Source organism: Lagopus leucura, unplaced genomic scaffold (genome assembly GCF_019238085.1).
Source record: "Lagopus leucura isolate 7727_CA_CO unplaced genomic scaffold, USGS_WTPT01 Super-Scaffold_100001, whole genome shotgun sequence".
In the NCBI taxonomy this organism is placed as follows: Eukaryota; Metazoa; Chordata; class Aves; order Galliformes; family Phasianidae; genus Lagopus; species Lagopus leucura.
In genome coordinates this window covers 101,067,983-101,092,382 of record NW_024962262.1, presented here as the reverse complement: position 1 = coordinate 101,092,382, position 24,400 = coordinate 101,067,983, and the positions used below count along the sequence as shown (strand labels likewise).

Genomic DNA, 24,400 nt, shown 5'->3' with positions numbered 1-24,400 from the left:
CATGCTGCTCAATTGTTTGCTTTAGCTAATAGACTAGATCAAGTACTTGTGACCTGTCAGCAAATTTTTTATATCACTGACCACATTGTTTACAGGCCTCCAGGTTGTAGCAAGGCAAGGTAGATCCCAGTTGTTGATACTATCTGATGGCTGCTTTCTGTTTCCACCATTTCTGCTCAGACAGATGGGCCTGGCCATGAACAAAACAATGTTGTGGTCCACACAGCCCTCAATTTGCAAGTGATTTCAGCATAGCACTCCTATTTCACTAAACCTGAGTAGTTCACTTAATCATCAGTACCACATTCAGATCGGAACAAGTCTCAGCAAGTCTGCAGCATCTGAAGATAGTATGAAGAATAACCACCAGAAATGCTATTGTGTGCATCTCTTTCCACAGCTGTTGATAATGCACGTTCTCTAGGAACTAGCTCAAAGAGCTGTTGTTGCTTCTGATCCTGAAAGAAAGCATCATTACACTCCCCAGCCTGCTCTCTACTTAGGTATCAGGCATAGGTTTTTAACACCTCTAGGTAAATTGTTTCCATATTGAAATAAAGGACGAATGACTAAAAAAGTCAGTAACTAAATGAAAATGTGAATAGCTCTGGCTTCAGCCATATCCTGACGTGCCCTACTGCTGTTGATATGCAGATTTATGGGGATACTTGTTGATGATAAGTAGTTACTGTATGTATATTTGGGAGAGAAGGAAAAAAAATGTTGTGCGTATCCAGATATACTTTACTATATTAAACAAAGTGGGCTGGGGAATAAGGAAAGTGAGATGAGAAGAAGTTAGTTGTAAATTATTAAATAGTAGTACAGTAGCTCATATTGCATGAGCCACTGACAAAGTAGCTGAGGCTGAAGTTACTGCCATACACCCAAGAAGCAACCTCAGCTAGTGAACTCAATCTTATGACTTGAAAGACAGAAACAACATTCTAAGCTAAAGTGAAGATGCTGTACAACCATTACATTCATTACCATGGCTGCTCAGGCACTGCAATGACGACAGCACTGTTGCCTAGCAGTTTCAAGAAGCTTGGCTCATCTTTTTATAGCTGATAGACGGGAGCGGACAAGGTTCACTGAACTTCCTCACATCAACACAAAAGCGCCAGGAGTCAGCTGGAGCCTTCAGATGAGGCTGCCTATAGCAAGGTCCTCTGAGAAGACTAATAGGCTATTTAAAGTTTAAAAGCAAAACAAATTTTATTACAGTATCAACTAGAATGCTGCTGAGTTCGCAGGCAGACAAGTTAGAAAGGAAAGGCTTTTTTTTCTGCATGCTGCGTCCTTGCTGGGTTGACTCATGCTTTGAAGTGTGATTCTTACTAATTCAAAGGCCAACTAGCAGAAAAATTTGGTAATTTCCTCTGGTTTCTTGGAAGGTTATTTCTGTTATTTCTGTGGCTTTTAAGACCTATTCTTGCCTTCTCCGTTCTTGGCCCAGAGCCTGTCATTTACACCATTATGGTGACTTTCATGCTGCTGTTTTCTGCAACTTCTTTTCTTCAGGTATGTTTGAATGTTCCAGAGAGAAGGCACAATTGCCCTGTCCTGGTGTGAGATCCAATCTGATCTGATGCTCATCTTTAAAAGGAACCTATAGAAATAGAGCACGTATTGTTCATTGCCATCAGATTCGTTTTTCAGGTTCCCTTTAAATTTTGGAAGTGTACCATACAAAACCACAAATCACATCATACCAGGCTCTTTACCTGAAAAAAATAAATAAATAAATAAATTGCTTCTATTTAGAAACTACAATTTATGTAGTGCACAAATAAGATGAGAGTAACATTTGCTTTATTGTTAACAGGATTTTAGACATGAATTCTGCCTTAGAGGCATAATCTGTTTTTCTGTTCCTATCTTTTTTATAATTATTGATATTGTTAATGAGTGTTACCAAAGCAGATACATAAGATGTAAATGTTCTAACATGCCTATATGAAGTGTTGGACAAGACTATCGCTCTCCCTGAGCTGGTAGCATCTGTTGTGACCAAGGCTGTTTTCACGCAAGACCTTAGTATGGCCAGACAGTCCTGAGAATGTGCAGACAACAGAACCTGGATTTGATAAACAGGTTATATAACAATGCACTGGAGTTCTGTGGCTCAAATTAGCACCTTACCTTCCCATAAGGACATGAATACAAGTTAAATTGTAAGGAGGTGGGTGGGATAGAGACCTATGCACTAGTGCCCTAAAGGAAAAACAATTACACAATGCTGTTGCTCCTCCCTGAAAATAATCAATGGATCACTGTGGGAAAAAAAAAATATCATCCCACCCAGAAAGATATGCAGACAAGCAACCATCACTCCTCTGTTGTATGGAAGGCTCCGTGACAATGTGATGAAATCAAACTTGTCTGACCATTGACAAAAGTTCAAAGAAATACAAACAACCTCTGCTGTTCTTAGATGTGAAGTTATAGGACTCATGAAGTTAAAAGTCTAGTTGACTAATGAACAGGCTTCTTTCATCATCATCATCTAAACTGCCCTCCGCACCAGAAAGAAGGCTTGCAAGAGTGCTGAGAGAATTTCAGTGAAGGGTCACATTAACTTAATTCTGGAATATTTTCAAAATACCAGTATTGTGCTGCTATTTTTCATGGTCAGGTTTAGCTTTGCCTACTATAGATTGTCACTGGATGTATTTTATCCAAAGAGAACCTGCTTTCCATATCACAGCAGGTATCAGCATGGTGTCTCTACTGTCATGGGCTCTCCTCTGAAACATTACGCTAAGAGTGTAATGTAGCTAAATCTGTAATGTACAGCTAGCCTTCAGGTCTGAACCTATGTCAAGAATTTTTTTTTGCCGTGATGGCATGCAAATGCTATACAAAAGTCAAAGAGGCTCCGCAGGCAAAAAGTTCTGCTGTTTCTCTCCTTTTTCTGCAAGTGGGAAGACTGAGAAATCGTTCAGCCGTCTGTGCTCTTTTTAGGTGATTTTAGGCTTGAGACATCAGTGCTGCTGGGAAAGATTGCTCTTTCTGGGCCCTGGGATTTTTCTTCAGGAAAAGATTTCATGGATTAAAATAGCACTCTGAGTTCTGTTGCAAATTAAATGGGAAAGTGATGCAGTTTTCTAAGTACAGGTACATTGGAGCTGGCTGTACTAAGTCAGTCTTTTGATCTTCGGGCAACTCCAACCCCAAGTTAAACAAGTTAGTGGTTTTCAGCATATGAACTCCTAGCCTTTCCAGTGGAGACATGCATCTTAGTTTAGTAACTTCCAGCTTACCAGCAAGATGCTTGCTTTGTTGCTACTTTTTAAAAGCGTCTTAAAAGTATCCCTGTGCCCTTCCCCAGAGGTGTGCAGGACACAGATTGGAAGCTACTGTGCTGAGCTAACCTGAAGGCAAGTGAAATATAGGTCACAGCAGGCAGGCTCTTATCTGAAAGGAGACAGGACAAGAGCTTGGCAAGCCAGAGACAGAGACAGATTTACTGTTGTGAACTACAAGCTCTCGTGACTCCAGTCTGAGCCTGAGGATTTGTAATACTGTCATAGTCAGTTTCTCTGTCACTGCTAGCTTTACTTTTTGTAACGAGTGGAATTTTTATTTGTTGTCATGTATTTTTTTGACAAAAAATACAAAAATAAAAAGTAATTAAAAAAAAGGAAACATTTTACTGATGCCTGCAGAGCCTGTGACAGTGGCTTCAAGAAGACATACACACTGTATGTCCTGGTTCATTTTCATTTGACATCTTATGGCAGACCCTATATATAGTGGCCCATGGATGAAGGGATTGCAGGTTGTCTTATATTGACTTCTGGACACGGGTTTGATCTAGAGAAGGCATACTGGTGGAAAAAAAATAAGCCTTCCTTAGATTTCAATTCACAGTCAATCAAGGCAGATATTAAAAGGCATCTATCTGTCTTATCTTTGGATCTTTATTCACAAGGCAGACTAAACCATTACTGTTTACTACAAATATCTATTGGTGCACCCTTGGTTTCTCATTCATGTCTTTATGAACTAGCTTGTAAAGACAGCTCTTCTCCTCACTGCTTTCTTTAAGATTGAATCCAACCCAGCAGTGGGAGGAAAGTTGCCTTCTTGTTTGCTAAACTTGCAGTGCTCTGAGATTATTGAGATAGTACTTACACTGAATGATCTTTAGGGTTTCTGTTCACTTAATGCAAACTCCTGTGCTAGAATTATTGTACTCTCTATTGTACAAAGACTGCCAAGAACAGATCTCTGGAGCTAAGTGCTTGCTTTAGTATATTAGTTCCTCAGAAGCACCCTTTAGTCCTCCAATCTAGTAGCTGTATCCTTAGATATTTTAGAAAGGCAAGCTACTAAATGTGGCTCTCTTGAATGCCTGGAGTAAGGATACAGTGTCTGGAATGAAACTGGTAGAAAGTTACATTATTAAAGGAGGTTAAATCAGTGTCATGGGCCAACAAGCTGGAGAGACAAGTAATTCATATTGATTGAACCAGACTTTACCACACACATTCATTAAGAATATTACATTAAAAATCCGAGGCATACATTTTGATTTTGCAGCAGATTCTTTGAGGATGTGAGACAGTTGCCTAGCAACTTCTGGATTCATCACCCTTTCATTAAGTGTTATATTTAACACTTTTCTTCCACTACTTTGAATTTAAAATCTTCCCTGAGTAATGAAGTCAGAAACATATTTAACAATAGTTCTGTATTGTTAGCATAAAAGATATTCTCTTTTTATTTCCTTTACCTATCAGCAGTAGAGTCTAGAAGAAACGTATCTGACTCCCTCGTTATTCCCTTGCACCACACTTCACTTGAAACTGCAATGGATGTTTTTGCCCTGAAGAGCTCAGTCTGGAAGAAGCTGGCCTGAGATGAGCTAACAAACATAGGACTTAGCAGTTGTATTTTTTTCTAGTAGTAAACTTCAAAGGAAAAAAACAGAGCCAACACTACTGAAAGCGAAGCTTTGGCCCTTATCAGTTAAATTGTGAAAATGGTATTTTCGAGACATGCAACACAGCAATTCATATCTTTTAGTGACGTATGAAAAAACCACTTTCTGGTGGAACTTATCTGCGGCACTGTTTTGTGACAAACTCCTAATGGCAACTTCTGTAACTCTCAGCCTTCAAATACAGTCCTAGATTTCCTGTCAGTTTGGTGGAAGCAGGTGCTCTGAAAAAAAAATGCTTTCAAAAGTCATTCCTAACCTTGGCACTTTCTTATGAAAGCTACTTTGTCATTATTTCCCTTTCTAACTTCTCTTTCATTTCAATAAGTACAATAAACAAATAAATAATACTTCAGGATATCTTGTCAATTTAGTTCAGAAGTTTTCCAGTGAAATACTGCAAGGGGTGATTGCCATTTCAAGTTGAATAACTGAGACTGATCAATCTATTTCACTCTCCTGCTATCTACCCTCTGTTGACCTCCAGTAAGTGAAGTAAGTGTAAATCCATGTGGTGCATGTATATGCCAACTGAGTCAGAGTAAGAGGGTGGGGTAACACTGTAGATTAATTACACGGCAAAAAAGGAAGCAAGAAGGGACACATAGATACCATCTGCATAACTTCCTGGGAGGAAACTGCTAGTATGCACTTAGGTAAATGGCTGAGAACAGAGTGATATGAGACCATGCTATCAGCAGTGCTTGCTGGCTTGGAGAAAGCACTGGTATTTTTCTGAATGGGTCTGTACAGGAAGTGTGCTCCAAGTCCTGGCATAAAAGCAGAATTTACTTCAGCACTCTGTGACTCAATCTGTAGTCCTCTGCTAGTCATCAGAATAACGTATAAGGCTGTATTTGATCTGTGGGATCAGAAACCGGGAGAGAGGCAGCAGGGCTGCGCTGTGTGCACAGGAGGTGGTGGGGCTAGAGAAGAGGAATGTGTGAATATCACGCTCAGCTCATGAGACTTTACAGTCTAGTGTAATATAGAGACAGAGGCCTAAATTACATCTTAACCTGGGGTGTATTTAAAACCAAGATGCTTAAACTTGTGCCAATAGTTATGTGGGCACTTGTTTCAATTTAATTTGATTAAATATTTAAAGCATTATGAAAAAGGCTGTATTAACATGGGGGGGAAAAAAGGGTCTAAGTTGTTTTCCCTGTGGACAAAACCTTCCTTCTCAAGTTTCAATTCTCATGTGTAACTTACTTAACATTGAATAATCTTTTCATTTCATATCTGACATGTGGCGAGGAAACAAAAATAGAAGCTCAGAAAAGTCAGTGAAAGCTCATGGTAGAATACTTAGCAAACCCTATTGGATTCATGCAAATAAAATCAGTGAGGTCATATATTCAGCTGGGCACACATCCTCCTCCTAGCCATTATTTGGCTGGACAAGAAGCAGAATCTAGTATGAAGTCTGGAAAATCAACTGAGTTTTAATAGTTAAATTAAGGTTTAGCAAAACATCACAACCAGAGAAGCATGAACTCCAAATTAATGAACACAGTCCTTCTGCAATTGACATTCCTATTGTGTCACGCTCTCTCTTCACTTACCCCAAAGTATTGTGCACTATTTTCAGGGGCAGATAATAGTCCTGATCTGGCACATCTTACTGTACACTCTGCATATAAACAGTGGCAGGGAGAAGTGGACCATACATGGGAATAGTTTTCTAAATATAAGATGAGACAGCGTATGAAAAAGACATTGAAACAAAGGTATGACGAAGGGGTTATGCAAGGATCCATTCACTGTGGCTCCTTTCAGTTTGGAATGAATTAGATCCTCATTAGCATATTCTCTGTGCTTCCTTTGTAAAGTTAGGCAGGTATGGTGGTGTAGACTACACGCCACTTTTGCTTAGTATAAGCCTATCAGCTGCCTGCCTATCAGCTAGGCAGGCTATGAGCTGTATGCTATATGAGAACAGACCTTGTAGGCTGGACTTTGTCATATCTGGAGTAAGTGAAACTTGTTTCTCACATCTATCTAATGTGTGTTTTTTCTACCCTGGGAGCAGTGGAGTGAAGTGCAGCAGATGATAAATGGTACCCCAGTCTATATGTATCAGGACTGCAGCGTGCTCTCTGAGGGTGACACTGATCACTGGCTTCGCACCAACTGGATTTATCGGGGCGAGGCAGCATCTCGCATTTATGTGGAGCTGAAGTTTACTGTGAGAGACTGCAAGAGCTTCAAAGGTGAAGTGGTGACCTGCAAAGAGACCTTCAACCTCTACTACATGGAGTCCGAGCAGGATGTCGGGATCCAGTTCCGCCGCCCAATGTTCATCAAGGTTGGTAATGCTTGGGTGAAAGACCGTGTCATCTCTTTCAGCTTAAACTGGCTAGGGGAAGCCAGGAGAACCAGCATGTGGGGAAGGGAAAAGTATAAGTGTTATCCTTAGAATAAGCTTTGCCCTAGGTGCCCTCTCTGGTGCTCAGAGCGGCCTCTGCCAGAAATGGCAACAGTTTTCAAATGAGATCAGACCTCCAATTCTTCTTAAATCCTTATTAAACTGGGCATAAATTAGCTGAGAATTCTAAAGGATTATAACAGTGCCCCATTGTTACATCAGTTTTTAGAAACAGTAAAGCGGAGACCAAAAGAATTTGACTTGCCTTAGGCAATAAATCAAGAATAAACCAGGTGAAGAACAGAACCCAAATCAAATCTCTGTGCTTCTGATCATTTGCTCTGATTGTTATCGGATATAGGGTCTTCTTTTCTACATCTGGAGGTGTTAGCTTGTTTTAATGAAATTCTCCCTTGTGTGAAAGTATTCAGCACCACTACATTTTACCTGCTGTTTCTCCTGTTGTACTGCTATCTTGTCATAGAAATATTTGAATTACAGAAAAGGGAATGCCAGCTTTTTTGATAGAGGGACTTCTGTAACTATTTTCTATTCTAAAAGAAACCACAGACCTAGATTGACTGCTCTTTCCTCTGCAGTTTAAATGACATGTTATGAAAACAAAGAATTGTAAAAGCTACAACAGGAAGAGCAGGACTAGGGTAGCTGATTCCCCTCCTCCCTTCTCCACTGCACTTCCCCTCTGGCTGGGGCCTACTGCACATATCTGTTGACACCTCCACAACTCCTAAATCTGCTTTATGATCCCACCACCAGAAGCAGCTGCTCTGCAGATTCTTTAATTGACCATCCAGCTACCTGGAGCAGGTGCTGTTCAGTAACAGGGAGGGGCCTACAGTGGAGAGGGTTGTTTTTCAAGGTCTTCAGGAAAAAAGACCACCCCACCTGCAGTCCAGCTTTTCTGTATCACATCTTGTCATGGAGGCCTTTCCCATCTACCCATAGAAAATGTTTCTCTCCCAGTCTCATTGTTTTGTTGGTGAGGAAGTGGAAAGTAAAAGTGTGGAAGCATTTTTCATCCAAGTGTTTTCAGTGCTTAAGAGTACTGAATACTGCATGATGAGCAACTTGAGTAGAAGCTCTGATCTGTATCAAGTGCAGTTTGGAAACAGGTAGCTGTAATTCGCTGGTCAACTTCAAAAACACATCCCTAAGTGCTGCTGTGATTTTCTTGTATATTGATTTGCAAACAAAAATTATCACAGGAGAGATTTGCTCCTGATTTGTTAATTTCCAGTAGGGGTAGTTCCTACAGACATCCAAGATCACAGATCCAGAACACAGTGTACTCTGTAAGACAGCGAATTACTGCAAATGAGTTGAAAGGAAATGGTGAAAAGTATGGAAGCAAGAGATAGTGGCAACCAGTCATTAACACTTCCTCCAAGAGCAAAGAAAGCATGCAGTGCACTGAGATTAGCAACAGTCAACCATGTCTGTGAAAGTCCTTAGCATAAAATATGTTTGACAGGCATAGGTATCTCAGAGCTGCTGCCTGCTCGGATGTTAAGCTGTTGTCTTTTTCTCTTTTGCTTAGCTCAACACTGTGGCAGCAGATCGGAGTTTCACAAACAGAGACATCGAATCTGGTGCCATGCAGCTGAACACAGAAGTGTGCCCCATTGGGAAGCTGTCTCGTCGGGGCTTCTACTTAGCTTTCCAGAACTCTGGGGCTTGTGTAGCAATGGTGTCTGTCCGAGTGTATTACAAGACTTGCCCAGAGGCAGTACGAGGCCTTGCCCGTTTTCCAGAGACACTAGCAGGTTTGGAGGGGCTCACAGAAGTGCCTGGTGTCTGCGTGGAAAATGCAGCTGAAGAAACGGGCTCTCCCCCAAGGATGCACTGCAGCACAGATGGGGAGTGGCTGGTACCAATGGGCCGATGCCTTTGTGTTGTGGGGTTTGAGGAAGTCGATGGGAGCTGCGTAGGTGAGTATACAGACAGTGGCTGTAGGCCATGGGAGAGATTCCAGGGAGTTGGAGATCAGAGTATCTGTAAGCACAAAGTGAGTGTAGGGGAGTTAGTGTGTCCTACCTCTCTCTTGCCTGCCCTCTGTGCCTGCCAGGCATTTCTTATGCCTTTTCTCCCTTGTGTAGCTTCTTTTCCAATCGTGATTTTCTCCTTATGTGTCAAGTGTAAGACTTGCAAACTCCTCTCCACTCCCTCTTGGGCTTCATCCAGGAGCCTTCAGCTTTAGAGTTAGTTTCTGCAAGCTGTAACTGTGTGATTGACACTGACTCACTCCACAACTGGTTCCCAAGCCTTAAATGGAAGCCTTGTTCTTTCAGGCTGATGGATCAGATGCATGGAACAGTGCTTGTCCTGTGACTAGAAAGCTGAGAGCCAAAGTGGGGCTGATTTCTCCTTTATGCCCTCTTCTGCTTGGACTGGAATGGCTCTTCTGCCATGGGAAATTGTATAAAGCACATTGCATAATACCATCTGTACCTGGTTCATTTCTGAGGAAGAACAATTAGCAGCCATAGGGATCACTGTGGTAATGGAATGACAGAGTGAGACAGGCCTCTTGGAGCACGCAGGGCAGGGCTCCCTTTGTCACTGAGGGGACAGGATCCAGGTTCTTATGGCAACTACATGTGTATGTCAGGGGAGAGCATACATACTGTGGTTTGGGAAATATGTGTTAATGCAGAGAAGGAGATAAAAACACATCTCTGTTGTTGTCTTCAAAGCCATGGAGCATAAAGCTGAGACAGTTCAGAAAACAGGAAAAGGAATCCATGCATTGCTTCCAGGATCAGCAGAGCGACCTGTCTTTCTGCTCTGTTCTGCCCTCGTTTCACAGCAAGGATTTGGTGCCCCTTTGAATCCTCACTTTTTGCCACTCACTTTGCTTGGAGAGCTAGCAAAGGTTGAAACCCAACATCCTTCCCCTTCTCCAGAAAACCCCTCTCTTATACAGCCCAGCCAGTTTTTCCACTTAGGTACTATAAGAGCTCTCCCCGCCCTCCTGAGAGCACTCCCCTGGGAAGGGGCAGGGAAGCTGTCATGTCTGGACAGGCCCTGGCTGCTATCACTGCACAGGTTCATTTTTTGTCTGTGCTTTTATCCCACTCTGCCTAAGCGCAGCTGTAACTTCAGTGTCTTTTGTATGACCAGCAGAGAATAGGGAAATCTCCCAGGAGGAAAAGTGAAGAGAGAACCTTGCAGGGACAGGGAGAGGTAACTTCATGTCCCAAGAGCAGTGTGTTATTTGAGCATTAGAGGAGATGGTGAAGGTTGCCTTTTGGGGAACATCTTATGTTCCTTTCTCTTTATAAAGGCGTTGTGCAAAGGACTGGGAACAGCCCATATCAGGATGAGCACTGAGGTAAGGGCTTCTACTTTTGCTCTCCAAAGATGAAGGACTTCCCCTTCAAACATGAACATGCGGACAGAACGGAGGAAGAAGACTTTCAGGCAGAGATTTCTAGTCCTGATTTTTGCCTTAAGCAAGAAGAGAACTAAAAAAAACCCCAAAAACAAAAAACAAAAACGGCTAGTCTATGATCCTTGCCTCATAACAGGGAGGAGAATCTGATCTCTAGTACAGGACAGGTGGCAACAGAAAGCCAGAAGACCTGGTTTTGAACTAGTTCATTCAACCTCTTGGTTAATTTCCAGCTGTACAGAGCTCAGCCACCCCATCATCCCAGAAAAGTGGTTCCTGCCCAAAACATTACATCTCAACCTCTCACAGCATTGCATACCTTGCTGTCAATAAGCCTAGACTTCCATGATTAACATCTTCAATTAAGTCATTTACTGTGAACCCAAGAGGCTGGCGGAGCCTCTGGATTATATTCTGGTTTCTTGATGGGCTCTGCAGGGTGATGGGTGAGTGTGTTACTGATGCTGAGCTCCATGTCAGCATTACTCTGGTGCCTGAAGGGAGCCTGATGCTTGCTGGCAGTTTCAGGACAGGAATACTGGTAGGGAAGAGTTAGACCACTGCTTTTCTCTGGTGCGTGGTTGAGCAGCACTAATCTCGCCCTTTCTCAGGCTTGTTTTTTGCATCTTGTTGCCTGGAGCTGGGTCTGGAGTGGATGCCAAAGGACCCATGAAGCCAAGTGCCAAGGAATGAGAGAGAGAGTGGAGTGGAGCTGACTTCCAGCAGAGGCAGCTGCTGACCTCTGATCTCTAGTGACAGGACCCCAGGGAATGGCATGGAGCCACATCATGGGAGAGCCAGGTTAGGTGATGGGAAGAGGTTCTTCAGTAGAGGGTGAAAAGGCTGTCCAGTGCAATGGTCATGGCCCCAAACTGTTGGAGTTCAAGGAGTGTTTGGATAATGCCTGCAGACACAGGGTTTGAGTTTAGGGAGCTGCTGTGTGGGGCCAGAATATGGATTCAGTGCTTCTTGTCGGTGCCTTCCTAATCCGGATTGTTCTGTGGTTCAGCGATTCTATGGCTAGCGCTCCTCATCGCCTCGCTCAGCCTGGGGGAGCCGAGGCAGAGACCGCCCTGTTTCTGCCAAGTGAGCCCAGAGCGGCCGCGCCACAGGCAACTGCAGGTGGCAGCGCGCGGGCTAAAACACCTCACGGGCAGCAACGGCAGCGTGGCTGCCGGCCAGCTGCCGCGGGGCAGCGCCCACTCACCCATTCACATGGCAGAGCCTGCCATACCCACCCCTGCCCAGCCGGGCGCTTCGGGATAGGCTTCGCACCGCCTCCGAGGCGGGGCTGGCATGGAGTCCCTGAGTGGGGCTGCCGGTTCTCCGCCGGCCCCGGCCCGGAGTTTTGGGGCAGCTCCCCGGCACTGTGCAGCCACCTGCCGGCCGCTCCTGGCATGGTGGCAGGGGGTGCGTGGGCCCCAGTCGCTGTAGCGAGGAAGCCGAGGCGCCAGGCGCCGGCGCCGCAGCACCTCATGCATGAGGCGGCGGAGAGTGCCCCAGGCAGGTCGTGATAGCTGAGCCGGGGGCTCCGTCCTAAGGCGCCAGGGCCGCTCCCCCTTCGGACTCGATCGTGGCTGCGGGGCTATGCTGTGGCTGCGGGGCTATGCTGTGGATGCCACTTCCGGGGCGCCGGTCTGGTCTGGCCTGGACTTGTTCGGGCTTAATTGCCCGAAACTCTATGGCCTCGTTCGTACCGCCCGCGGGGAGCTGCCCCCTGCTGTCCTGACCCTCCAGACATGCTCAGGCCCGAGCCTTGGCCACCTGGAGGCATACTGATGTACTACCGATCGTGCTACAGGCAGCTGTGTGCCATCGCTCCAGTCTGCAAGCACCTGGCCCTCTTGGTTTTTGGCATAGACGTAGCCTAAGGTGATGGGACTTGATCAGGCAGACTGGTGCCTTCCCTACCCCCTCCCAGGTTTCTCCCTTCACCCAGATGTTCCTTCTCAGTGCAACCTCACTGCTTGAGCAGGGAGGTTGGACTAGATGATATCTGAAGGTCCTTTCCAACCTCCCTGCTCAAGGAACATCCCTTGGAACATAGTACCCAGGATTGTGTCCAGATAGATCTTGAATATCTCAGGAGAAGGATACTACACAACCTCTTTGGGAAATGTTACACTATTCAGTCACCTTAACATTAAGCCTTTCCTTCTCCAGGATGAACAGGCCCATTTACCTCAGCCTTTCCTCATATGAGAAATGTTCCACTCCCTTGTTTTAATAGGCCTTTGCTGGACTCAGTCCAGGAGCTCTGTGTCACTGGGGAGCTCAGAACTGGACAAAGTACTCCAGGTGAGGCCTCACCAGCGCTGAGGGGGAGAATGATCTCCATTGATCACATAGTTTCATGACGGTAGCTAAAAATGATAAAAACTGTAATGGGTGGTTCTGTTATTTTCTGAGGTTGGAAAGTAGAGAGACATACTTTAATGCAGCAAAGACAGTGTCAGATGTTACAGCTAGAGAATGATTTGGCTGTGCATTTTTATAGGACTGGAAACAGGAAACCTATGACACATGTTCTCTTGTATTCCATGTTAGCTTCCTAGCCAATCACATTCACTGCTTTAGGCAAACTGGTAATTATCTAGATATTCATTGCGGCCCTGCTAGATGATATTCTGGTACAACAGTTGTAAAGATGTTTCTGCTAAATAGCCCACTAGCTATCTCGTGTGAAGTTGGCAAGCAGTAGATTATGAAGAGTACAAGGACTTGGAACCAGTAATTATAGCCTGGCTGAGTTCTTTTTCTCATGCAACGTTCTGGAGATTCCACTTCTTTGGTCTACAAAACCTTTCATAACATTGATCCCACTTTGAGTTTGCATCTCTTCTCTGTGTGCCCTGAGAAGACAATTGATATATGTGACCTTCAAGGATCCCTTCCAACCCAAATATTTCTGTGAACTAAAAGAATTGAAGAAAAGCAGGCATGTAAAAGGAGTGTTCAAGAAACTGAATGAAACTGGCCAATTGTTTCATAGAATCATAGAACCAAAGAATCTTGGATCGAAAGGGACCTTAGCAATAGTCTAGTTCCAATCCCAGAGGGCTACCCACTGGGTCAGGCTGCCCAGGGCCCCATCCAACCTGGCCTGGAACACCTCCAGGGATGGGGCATCCACAGCTGATCTCTGGAGCCTGTGGCAGTGCCTCACCACTCTGAGTGGTCCTCCTAATATATAATCTAAATCTCCCCTCTTTTAGTATAAAACTACCCCATCTTGTCCTGTCACTATCTGCTTGTGTAAAAAGTTGGTCGATACTGTTAAACTTATGTTAACTTATCTCTTCACAGCCTGCCAGCGAGGATTCTACCGTCACTCTCTGGAGACTAAACACTGCCTGAAGTGCCCCCCAAACAGCTTGTCCAATGAGTTAGGGGCTAAATCTTGTTCCTGCAATGCCGGCTTCTATCGGGCACCTTCAGAAGGCCAAAACATTGCTTGCACCCGTGAGTTGTGGCTGGAGAGAAAGAACTAAGAGACAGGAGAAAATGGAGTGCTTGAAAATAGGGATGAGAGATCAGAGAGAGAGACTGGGGGGAACAGAGGGCATAATTCAAAACGCACCAGCAGATAGGAAACTGCCTCCTTACTTTGGGTATTATCAACTGGATCAAATACTTTCTTTCATGTTTCTTGTAGGTCCTCCCTCAGCTCCCCGCAATGTCAGCTTCTCCCTTATTGGCACACAGCTCAGTCTGTGGTGGCAGCCACCCAGTGACCACGGTGGGCGAAAGGATCTAACTTACACAGTCTTCTGTCAGCGCTGTCATTTCCAGTCATGTGATCCATGTGAGCCTGGTGTTGTATTCTCCCCGAGTGCTTCAGGACTCACCAAAACTGCTGTGGATGTGGATGGCCTAGAAGCTTACACCAACTACACATTTGCTGTGGAAGCCCATAACGGAGTCTCAGGAATGGGACCTGCTCCACAGAGAACTGCTCCAGCTGTCTGGGTTGCAGTTGGACATGCAGGTTAGCAGAACCAGAGAGTTTTTCCTGCTCACCAGAAAAAGGAAGAGGAATCTCTGTGAATGTTTAAGCATTCTCCATCTTCTCCTTCTGTCTGCTGCATGTATTGGTAGGGTATGATAAGTTACCTCTTGCCTCTGTCATGTGAAGTCCCTCAGTCATATTTCTTGCATATCAAAGCAGCAGTAAACATTACCCAGTAAGAGCTATGAATCCATCAAAGACTTAACAGATCTGGGGAGGTTGAAGCCTTTTCTGTGACACACTGCTGTAGTCCAACCAAAATACTGTTACGTGTGTGACAGGAAGAATGGAGCCTATGACATTACTCAGATATTGCAAAAAATCAAACACAACAGAAATCCGGATGTAACTGAAAAGGCAAACTTTGAAAGCGTGGAGAAATAAAGATGTTAAAAACATGCTAGTTCTCCTTCATGCATATGTTTATAGTTTGGCTTCAAGTTGTCTAATTTGGTTGTCCTGTGAATACTTTTCAGAGTGCTGTGAAACATGATTATAGACAAGTGACATTACAGTTCTCAACAGCCCCTAGTACTTTCCTCAGTTCTGATTTAGTGACAAAATACAACTTCCTCTCTCTTCTTCCTGTTGCTGTACAGAGGCAGTATAGTTCTGAGTTTGGAAAGTAGAGCTGCTTTGACTTATCTCACCACTTCCTGTTGATGAAGGACAAGGAGAGAACCAGTTTTGATACTTCAAACTGCAAACTGTTAAAAATCATCATTTTATTAATGAATATTATGCATCTGTGGTCCCTGAGAGATTTAGAGCATGACATTTCACAGTGCACTTATGAAATGGAGTTGCATTCATGAATCACATAGGCTAGTAGTATTACTGTTGTTGGAATAGAAAATCCTAACATTTTGGTTTCAAATTGAACACTTTCAGTACAGTGCTGTGTTAAATGTAATTTCTTGAATCACTGATTTTGTTTTGAGGATGAAAGATACATAATTCTTCTGTTGGGGGAGATACTGCTGGGGAAGTAAGCTATTCCAGCAAACTAATTACAACTGGATAACTCATTTTCTTTTCACTGTAGAAGAGAAAGGTGTGGCAGTGGTAATGAGAGTCATTTTCTAGTTGCACAGTATGACCAGAGAGGGAAAGATAGTGCCTTGGATGGAGAGAGGGCTTATTTTGCATTGTTTGTATTTCATACTGATGTTCTTCATTTTCCACCGGCAGCTCCAGTGACAGTATCCCAGTTTATTCTGACACAGAGAGATGACAGTAGTCTGTCAGTTTCTTGGCTTGCCCCACGGCAGCGCAGCCGGACCTCGGTGGAGTATGAGGTCATGTTCTTTGAGAAGGTGAGATCTGCCTCATCTGTTCTTCCCTCTTTCACCTAAAGTTATGAAAATGTCCTTTTTGTACTATGTTTTTAGTTATTTGGCCTTGTTTGATTTCTGCAGGGGGAGGAGGCACGTTACACAGTGAAGCACCTTCTTGAGCCAAATGTCACTCTGACAGACCTTCAGCCAGACACAACCTACCTGCTTCGTGTGAGATCCATCACACCCCTTGGGCCTGGGCCCTACTCCCAGGAGCAGGAATTCCGCACCCTTCCACCAGGTAAAATACAATTATTGTATGTCGTTAGTGAGAAACTTGCTTCTCCATCAGATAGTACATGCATATAGTACATTCGTCTCTTTTTGTGTTCTACCAACTGAAAGGCAGAGGAATCATACTCCTGCATTCCTTGTCATCAGGGCCAGGCCTTGGTGACAAAGCCTTATTATGTACACAAAAGTCCTGAACACGGAGTCAATTATCTTTCATGCTTTCCCATATTCAATTTTACTTTCCCTTTCAGAACTATTGATCTCAGGTTTGTATGTTGTACTGATAAATTACTTACTATACGTTCATTTAGTTCTCCTGAGAGATACTTTGATTCTGTACTACCAGTGCACTGCATGATGTTATGATGTGGAATACCCATAACAAAAATCATAAAAGCACAACGGAGTCTAAATGAAAGAATACTGTAGGATTCACATCTGGTCACTCTGCTGCCTGGAAGACAAATCACCATAATTCACCTAATACTGATAGCTGGTGGAAGCTGCTTGCTATGTTCCTGCCAAATAATTCTTGGTCTTTTAAATGACATGGCCATTCTCTTTGTCTCTGCAGACACAGGAGCTCTGTCTGGTGGAGTTGTAGCATCTATTATCTTTGGAGTTCTGCTATTTATTGGCCTGCTTCTGGGAATTCTGTTCTTTCGACGAAAGTAAGTGTTGATTTTTGGAGTTGAAAAAGGTTTAGTATAGGCTATGGGAGCTTAAGACAAAGTTAAGAAGGGAGAAACTGATCTCTCAGAGGAAGTTGGACAAGTTAGTTAGAATTGAAGATCAGCATGTTGCAATAAGATGGACTGATTCTCAGTAATCAGCAATTTTGGAGGGGTTGAAAAAACAAAAATCCATATCATACTGTTATCATGCCAAATAAATAAAAATATTGTTATGGTACTACAGTTTTTAAAGCTGCCATTCAATTAAGAGAATAGATAAATCCAGTCATTTCAAACAATTCTCCATGTAACAATGCCTTAATGGTCACCTACCCAGATACAAAGTTCTGCTTCCTCTTTAAGTGTCTACAAAGCTTCTACTGTTTGTTTTAGATCAGTCATTGTATTGAAAATGTACAGAAAATATGAAATAAATGGAAATTAATCTGTAATTCATCAAGGATAGAACAAAACTACCTGTATGGAAACAAAGCTCCATTTCTAAATGTACAGGAGACACTGCATTTTCTTGCCAGCTGCAAGACAGAACTCTGCACTACCCAGAGATCTATGCCTGACCAACTAGGGCAGAGTCCCTAGAAGACTTGCTTTTCTTTTGCTATCTGTTAACCATTCAAGTTTCATGACTTCTTGTGTTTCAGGAAGACTCACCGCAGACAGGCACGGCCTGATTACAGTACTTCAGGCTTTGATCGAGGTGAGTTGGAACCAGGGAAGAACCTAGAATAGGTTGGAAGGAATTAAAAGAATTGGAGTTTCAAATAACACAAGAGCATGGTTTTTCTGATGCAATATGTCTGTTTCTAGAATTGCAGTATTTTCAGTGTACGTTTGGTGTATTTGTGTACTTCTCTTGTTGGAAACCTCTGGATTCATCTCTGCTTCTGTATCTTTGCCCTACCTAACTTGTCCAAGGTGCTGACAGGTTAATTAGCCCTTTTGTTTCCCTTTACCTTAGAGAAGGTCTGGTTGAAGCCCTATGTGGACCTGCAACCATATGATGACCCCAGTAGAGGGGTTCTGGAGTTCATTAAGGAACTGGATGTCTCTTGTGTCACTATGGAGAATGTGATTGGGGAAGGTGAGTTTGTTAGTCTTCTCTTCATCTTTCAGTTCTCTCATGCTGCTGTTCACTTGCAACTCTTGAGCTCATCTGTGACCTATGATTTCTGTTTGTCCTCAGGGGAGTTTGGGGAGGTCTATCGTGGGTCTCTGCGGCTCCCAGGGAAAGAACGTATTGTAGTTGCCATCAAAACCCTCAAGTCAACATATTCAGACTCACAATGGTGGAACTTCCTGCGTGAGGCAACAATTATGGGGCAGTTCAATCACCCAAACATCGTACATCTGGAAGGAGTTGTCACCAAAAGTAAGAATGTGGGAAATGTTCCTGGAATTACAGTAGAAAGTGGCACGTTCCTAGGAACATTCTTAAGAAGAGATTATGTCAGAGAGGCTATGTTGGGAAAATACACATTGTTATGTTAGCATAAAGGCGAGCAATGAGGAAGGGAGGAGAGTTATGGATTTCCAGAAAGGTCATGAGGTAGTGTTAGTAAAGGTCTTCTTGGGTTGGTGAGTGGATATGAGGTTGAAATATTATAAGGGATGGTGGAAGGTTATGTGTGTGACACAAGGAGAAATACAAAATCACTGCAGGAGTTCTAAGGGGAGGGACATCCATCTAGCTATGCCAGTGGAGCAGGAATGGTGGTTGAGGTTAGGTATGGTTCTCTGTTTTGGGGGAGTATGGAGAGCATTGAAACACAGATTGCAAAGGAGAACTGCGAAAGGGTGACACTTTAATGTTTTCCTCAAGGGAGGCCAATGATGATCATCACTGAGTATATGGAGAATGGAGCACTGGATACCTTCCTCCGGGTGAGAGACCTTAATCTATAATAGCTTGTGTACTGCTAAAACTTGCACTTGACCTGGTTTTAGGACCCTAAGAGAAGACTAGAAATAAGACCTAGACATCCACATAATTTTTGCTCACTAACATTTCCAGTCTCAGCAGCTGAAGAAGCTCAGTATCCAGAATGCTGTCTTTGGCAGTTAAAATGCAGGTTCCTAATGATGACTCTGGAGACTACCATCAATACCTTGGTGTGAACCTGTGGGGTCCTTTGGGCTACAGCACCATCTTTTGCTTGTTACCACTACACTCTTTGCAAGTTGATAAAGTCAGTATCTAGAAATCAGCAGAGTGATGTTAATTTGGATGGGGTCCTGGGCAGCCTAGTCTAATATCAGATGTGGAAGTTGGCAGTCCTGCATGCGGCAGGGGGGCTGGAGCTTGATGGTCCTTGAGATCCCTTCCAACCCAGGCCATTCTATGATTCTATGATTCTATGATTCTATGACTTGACCAGGGTCTTCTCTCACTTCTTGCATGCAGGAGAATGAGGAAAAATTTAGCCCTGTGCAGCTTGTGAACATGCTGCAGGGAATAGCCTCCGGCATGACCTACCTTTCAGAACACAACTACGTGCACCGGGATCTGGCTGCTCGCAACATCCTGGTAACACGCAGCCTTCAATGCAAGGTGTCAGACTTTGGTCTTTCCCGAATATTGGAGAATGATGCAGAGGGAACATATGAAACCAAGGTAATGCAAAAGCAGTCTCTGGAGAGATAAGGTCTCAGTCTTGTAAGTGAGCTGCACTCTTGGGAGATCAGGTTTCTGCTGGGTAAAAATGGCAGAATTTTTTTGTAATATGAAACATGGAGAATTTGGAGGAAAAAATCTCTTAAGAAACCCCATTATAAAATTGCAAGTCATTATGTGATGGAAGGTGGTGCTTTTCTATTGAGTCCATGTTGATTTTGTTTGCTAAGAGAATAAGTACAGGAAACGTAGTTTTTGAAATGAAGCAAAATAAGATGTCAGATATTTTGGACTTTAATAACATGCAGCTTTGAAGACAGCCCTGCTGTGAGCAGGAATTTGGAGTAAGGAGATGTACAGGTCCCTTTCAAAGAAAGCTCCAGTGATTCTAATACCATGTTTCATTGAAAGTAGGTCTGTTACTGCCATCATTATCTTACACCACAGCAGTGGTTTTGTGGTTTTGAATTCAATTGAACAGGAGGCTTAAACTCATTCACGTAAAAGATTATTTCTTTTTGACAGATTTCCCCAGAGTAGATTACACATCACTTTAAGAGAAGAGGGCCCAGTCTAAGTAGTAGTTTGTGAGCTGTTTGCATGAAAGCACTGATCCATGATACAAACTACCCAGTTTGTAGATGTCTTTTCTCTTTTACACTATGTCTTTTCTCTTTTACAGGGTGGTAAGATTCCAATCCGATGGACAGCCCCAGAGGCCATTGCTCATCGGATTTTCACCTCAGCCAGTGATGTCTGGAGCTTTGGAATTGTCATGTGGGAGGTGCTGTCATTTGGTGACAAGCCGTATGGGAATATGACCAATCAGGAGGTAATATACCTTGAGCTCTCGTGCCAGTTTAAGGTTATACTTAAGGAATTATTTAAGGTTATTATTTAAAGAATATAGACCTTACTTGTTCTTCTTCTACGTGCAATCTTGCCATTCGTCTGAATGCATAACTACTCTCCTTCTCTGCTAAAAATCAACGTGGCCAAACTTTGACTTGAACAATAACAGAATCCTTTTGTCTCACTTGTAAGGAACGTGTGCCCTGAATCACGAATGGAGCTAAGCTAATAAAAGACTGAAACCAGATGTGTATCTCACTTCACGTTTTGACATCCATTATGTTTTCTTATCCTTTGCTGACCAAACCCTACGTTATACATACGTAACCTGCTTCAACCCCTTCCCTTGCATCACACTGCATAATGGTGAACTGTCTGCTCCCAGCCCCCTGGAGGTCTCTGGTCCTTCTTTTACACCTGGACAGAGTTTTGTCTGTTCTCTGTGCAGGTGATGAGAAGCTTAGAGGACGGGTACCGGCTCCCCCCACCTGTGGACTGCCCATCCATCCTCTATGAGCTAATGAAGAGCTGCTGGTCACACGATCGAATGAGGAGGCCTCATTTCCAGGAGATTCGGGCACAGCTGCAACACTTCAGCTCAAGTCCCCATCTCCTCCGGTCTGTTGCAGACTTTGATCCCAGGTAAACAGACTGGCGTTGGAGGAGGAGAGATTAACTGGGAGATTTTTGCCTCCTGTTCAAACAGGAGGAGAGCTGATGTTAGCAGTGCAGTCTGGCAAGAGACACATTGGATGTTCTGTGAGCAGAAGGTAGCGGTAATCTTTCTCTCACGGTGACATAAGGCCTAGCCATGGCTCTGGGCAGTCTGATCTCGCTGCAGAGAGCAGATTAGCAACCTAGTCCTGGTAGAGAGTTTTCTCTATCAAGCTACTGTCTCATAGTACTGGCCACTTAAGGTATTTGCCTGGCTAAACGAGGGTTTCACCTGCTTTTAGGGTAACGCTCCGGCTCCCGAGCTGCAGCGGATCTGATGGTATCCCCTATCGATCTATTCCCGAGTGGCTGGAATCCATTCGCATGAAGCGTTATATCTCCAACTTTCGCACTGCGGGCCTTGACACCATGGAGTCAATTCTGGACCTCACTGCTGAGTAAGGACAGGCTAAGTTTCCACGGGACACACCAGGCTATTTTGAAAATTGCTGTATCTATCCTGCTATCTGAACAGGAAATCACATTTACTTGTAAGGCTTCTTCATCCTTCTTTATGTGGGTAAATGGAAGTGGAAAAGCCTATTGCGCTGTAAGGGAGTGAGTAGTCACAGCTGTGAGACTGTTTCCCTCACTGTCCATGCCTGAGGCCTACTGGGGGCCTGAGCTGCTCTGAACTCCTATCAGGCACAAGAGAGCGAGAAGACACATCAAATAATTCCCTAACCTGACCATTTCTCCAGTCTCATATGACTTGATTAGAGAATTTTCTTGCTTGAAGTCGACAGCTAGTGACTCTCTCTCTGTATCAGCTAGGCACAGTTCTATCCTAGAACCAAGTTCTTCTGGGCCCTTTAGAAGATCTAAGGCCAAATGCTTTACCAGTGCAGACATTTTCTGCTGTAGGATTGGGAGCACGTGACCAAGTATAACCAGAGTACATAAAACAAATGGACAGGTGCAGTCCAGGGACTCTACTGAAGAGTTGAGACATGGCCCATATCAGAAGAGGGCATAGATGCAGTACTAATTTTATAGGAGCATAAGCCTAGTCACAAGGTGGGGAGAATCCAGTTGACTGTATGGGAAGGGGTAGGCAGGAAAGGGAAGTAGCGCCTGGATGTTTCTTCCCTCTAGAGAAAAAGGGGTAGCAGGAGGTACTGAGGGAAAGGAAGCTTTCTGAACTAATGCTTAATAACTGTTTCTGCCCTTAAGCACATCCTACTCTGCAAGGCACAAGAATAGCAATTCATTTTTTCCCTTCTCTTCCCATTTCCTTCAGGGACTTGAAACAGATGGGAGTGTCACTTCCAGGCCACCAGAAGAGGATTCTGTGTAGCATCCAAGGCTTTAAGGAGTGACCAGTTGTTGCTCTCTCAAGCTTGCCAAATGCTGTCTTACCAGATATCACTTGGAATCATTCCTATGGCAATTGCTTCCAAATGAGTGACTGGGACAAGAAAAGCCAAACAACCAGGACTGAAAAGACTTATGAGGCAACACCACCTGCTCTCATTTCTGTTTCCCCTTGTTTCAGCCAGCAGTACTTTTCAGAACACTGGTCTTAGAATCTGTTCTCAATCCTGTCTTCTACTGTTAGTTCGGTGCAGCAAGGAATAATCCCTGTAGTCCACTTTCAAGCCAGGTAATCACATGGAAATATAAGGATGCATACAATTGCAGGGTGGGGATTGGGATAATGTTTTAAGATTGAAAATGAGGATTCAGATGCTATGGGACCTGCAGAAAACATGCATGAGGATGCAAACAGAGGTTGGGCACATTCACTCCCTGATGTACGTCCCTTCTCATTCAGAAGCATGTCTTCCTTATTTCACAATAGGAACAAACTATTCAATCTTTCACAAGGCTGCTGCTAGGGGATATATTTTTAAATTAAGCTATTCTTGCTTTAAACACCACCAAGTCATGGTGTACTTTGTTCTTTGAAGGAGAAGTTGGGAGTAGCAGCGCACCCTGCTGTAACCTTGGCATGTTGCTTACTTGCACGTGTACTTCAGTGGAGTGATTTACCTCTCTTCAACCTGCTTAATACCTTTACTTGTTCCATAGACACAAAACCTTGTAGGTACCAATTTTTCTCTGCCCCTTTTTTGAAAGAGGGACCGAATAAGGTATTTGTAACAGAAAAATGTAGAGGTGGTCTGTCATTCCTTCTCTGCGAAGGAAGTATTATTATTTATCAGAACTCAAGACAGAGGTGCTACAGACTGTAAATAGTATTTTGTAAATAAATTTGAGGCAGAGCAGGTTGTGTGTTGGAGTGCTTTGGCTTATTTCAAATAATTTTGTGACCTCCGCTCTAGAACATATAGAATAATTTCCAGCAGGGTGATTACATCCAATTTTTGTTGTTTCAGCCAAGCTTAAGGACTGGCAGCCATGTAACCACAGATGTGCAAATGCAGTTGCTTTAAGACAAAGGGATGCATGTGCAGCTGGTCACTTCAGACGTTTTTCTTTAAACTGATTTACTGCTGTAATGTACAGCTGTAAACCAAGTCCATCTTTGTACAGCTTCTGTGTTTACCCCTAAACTGTGAAGAATACTAGAAGCTACTCATGTAGTTCAATGAAATATGTGAGTAGTACTTCCTTTTGCTGCAGAAGAAAGTATTTAGGTGAGAAGAGGGGAAAAAAGTAAAAATCACACTCTGCTGGTCCTAAGACTTCCTCAGAAAGCAAACTGGACTCTCATGTCATACCTAGGGTGAGTTGGCTGTACTAACCTTAAGATACTTCTAAGCACTTGTGCTAAGTCAAGTTTTGTGAAGATGGTGAGTACTAGCCATTCAGCAATCAGTTACTTGTAGATAGGTGTGTTTGCATAATTGTATAATGCTCCAAGTTCTTAAGAGTTTAAATTGCCATCCTCCTTCTGCGAAGGTCTCACTTACCTATGCCTACAGAAGATCTAAGAAGCACAGATCTTAAGAGATGCAACTTAAGGCAAGAAGAATGGTTTCTGTTCAAGATGAGAAGCAGCAGAGCATAAACAAGGAACCATAATATACATGTATCTCAGCCACTTGAGTTCATGCAACTAAAGTAAGTCACTGCCAACAAGAAAAGCTTGTATTATGAGTCTTGTTAGTCTATCAGGAAGTTCAGTCTTAGTAATAGATGTTTTTAGCATGAAGCATAGATAATAAAGTTGCTGCATGAACAGTGCCCAAGCTAGATGGTAAGCTCTGATGAGGCTGACACAAGATAAAAGCATGTGTCGTGCAAACATAGG

The 24,400-nt window shown here is 43.5% G+C and overlaps 1 protein-coding gene across 3 annotated transcripts in view; it reads left to right on the top strand.

The window, feature by feature from the left end:
- The window catches only part of EPHA1 (EPH receptor A1), a 31,511-nt gene extending 8,100 nt beyond the window's left edge, over window positions 1–23,411 (top strand). For 2 of the 3 annotated variants that reach the window (XM_042867709.1, XM_042867708.1), the window contains 16 exons: window positions 6,984–7,259; window positions 8,878–9,268; window positions 14,038–14,193; window positions 14,387–14,719; window positions 15,932–16,056; window positions 16,159–16,318; window positions 16,886–16,982; window positions 17,648–17,703; window positions 17,965–18,087; window positions 18,190–18,375; window positions 18,826–18,887; window positions 19,408–19,617; window positions 20,300–20,449; window positions 20,918–21,111; window positions 21,426–21,581; window positions 22,424–23,411. In XM_042867709.1, the coding sequence (XP_042723643.1) occupies window positions 6,984–7,259; window positions 8,878–9,268; window positions 14,038–14,193; window positions 14,387–14,719; window positions 15,932–16,056; window positions 16,159–16,318; window positions 16,886–16,982; window positions 17,648–17,703; window positions 17,965–18,087; window positions 18,190–18,375; window positions 18,826–18,887; window positions 19,408–19,617; window positions 20,300–20,449; window positions 20,918–21,111; window positions 21,426–21,581; window positions 22,424–22,502 (2,754 nt within the window). In that variant the 3' untranslated portion in view covers window positions 22,503–23,411. Of the gene's footprint in view, window positions 1–6,976; window positions 7,260–8,877; window positions 9,269–14,037; window positions 14,194–14,386; window positions 14,720–15,931; window positions 16,057–16,158; window positions 16,319–16,885; window positions 16,983–17,647; window positions 17,704–17,964; window positions 18,088–18,189; window positions 18,376–18,825; window positions 18,888–19,407; window positions 19,618–20,299; window positions 20,450–20,917; window positions 21,112–21,425; window positions 21,582–22,423 lie in introns of all 3 variants that reach the window. The other variant, XM_042867710.1, reaches the window with a different exon arrangement.
- The last annotated feature ends 989 nt before the right edge of the window (window positions 23,412–24,400 follow it).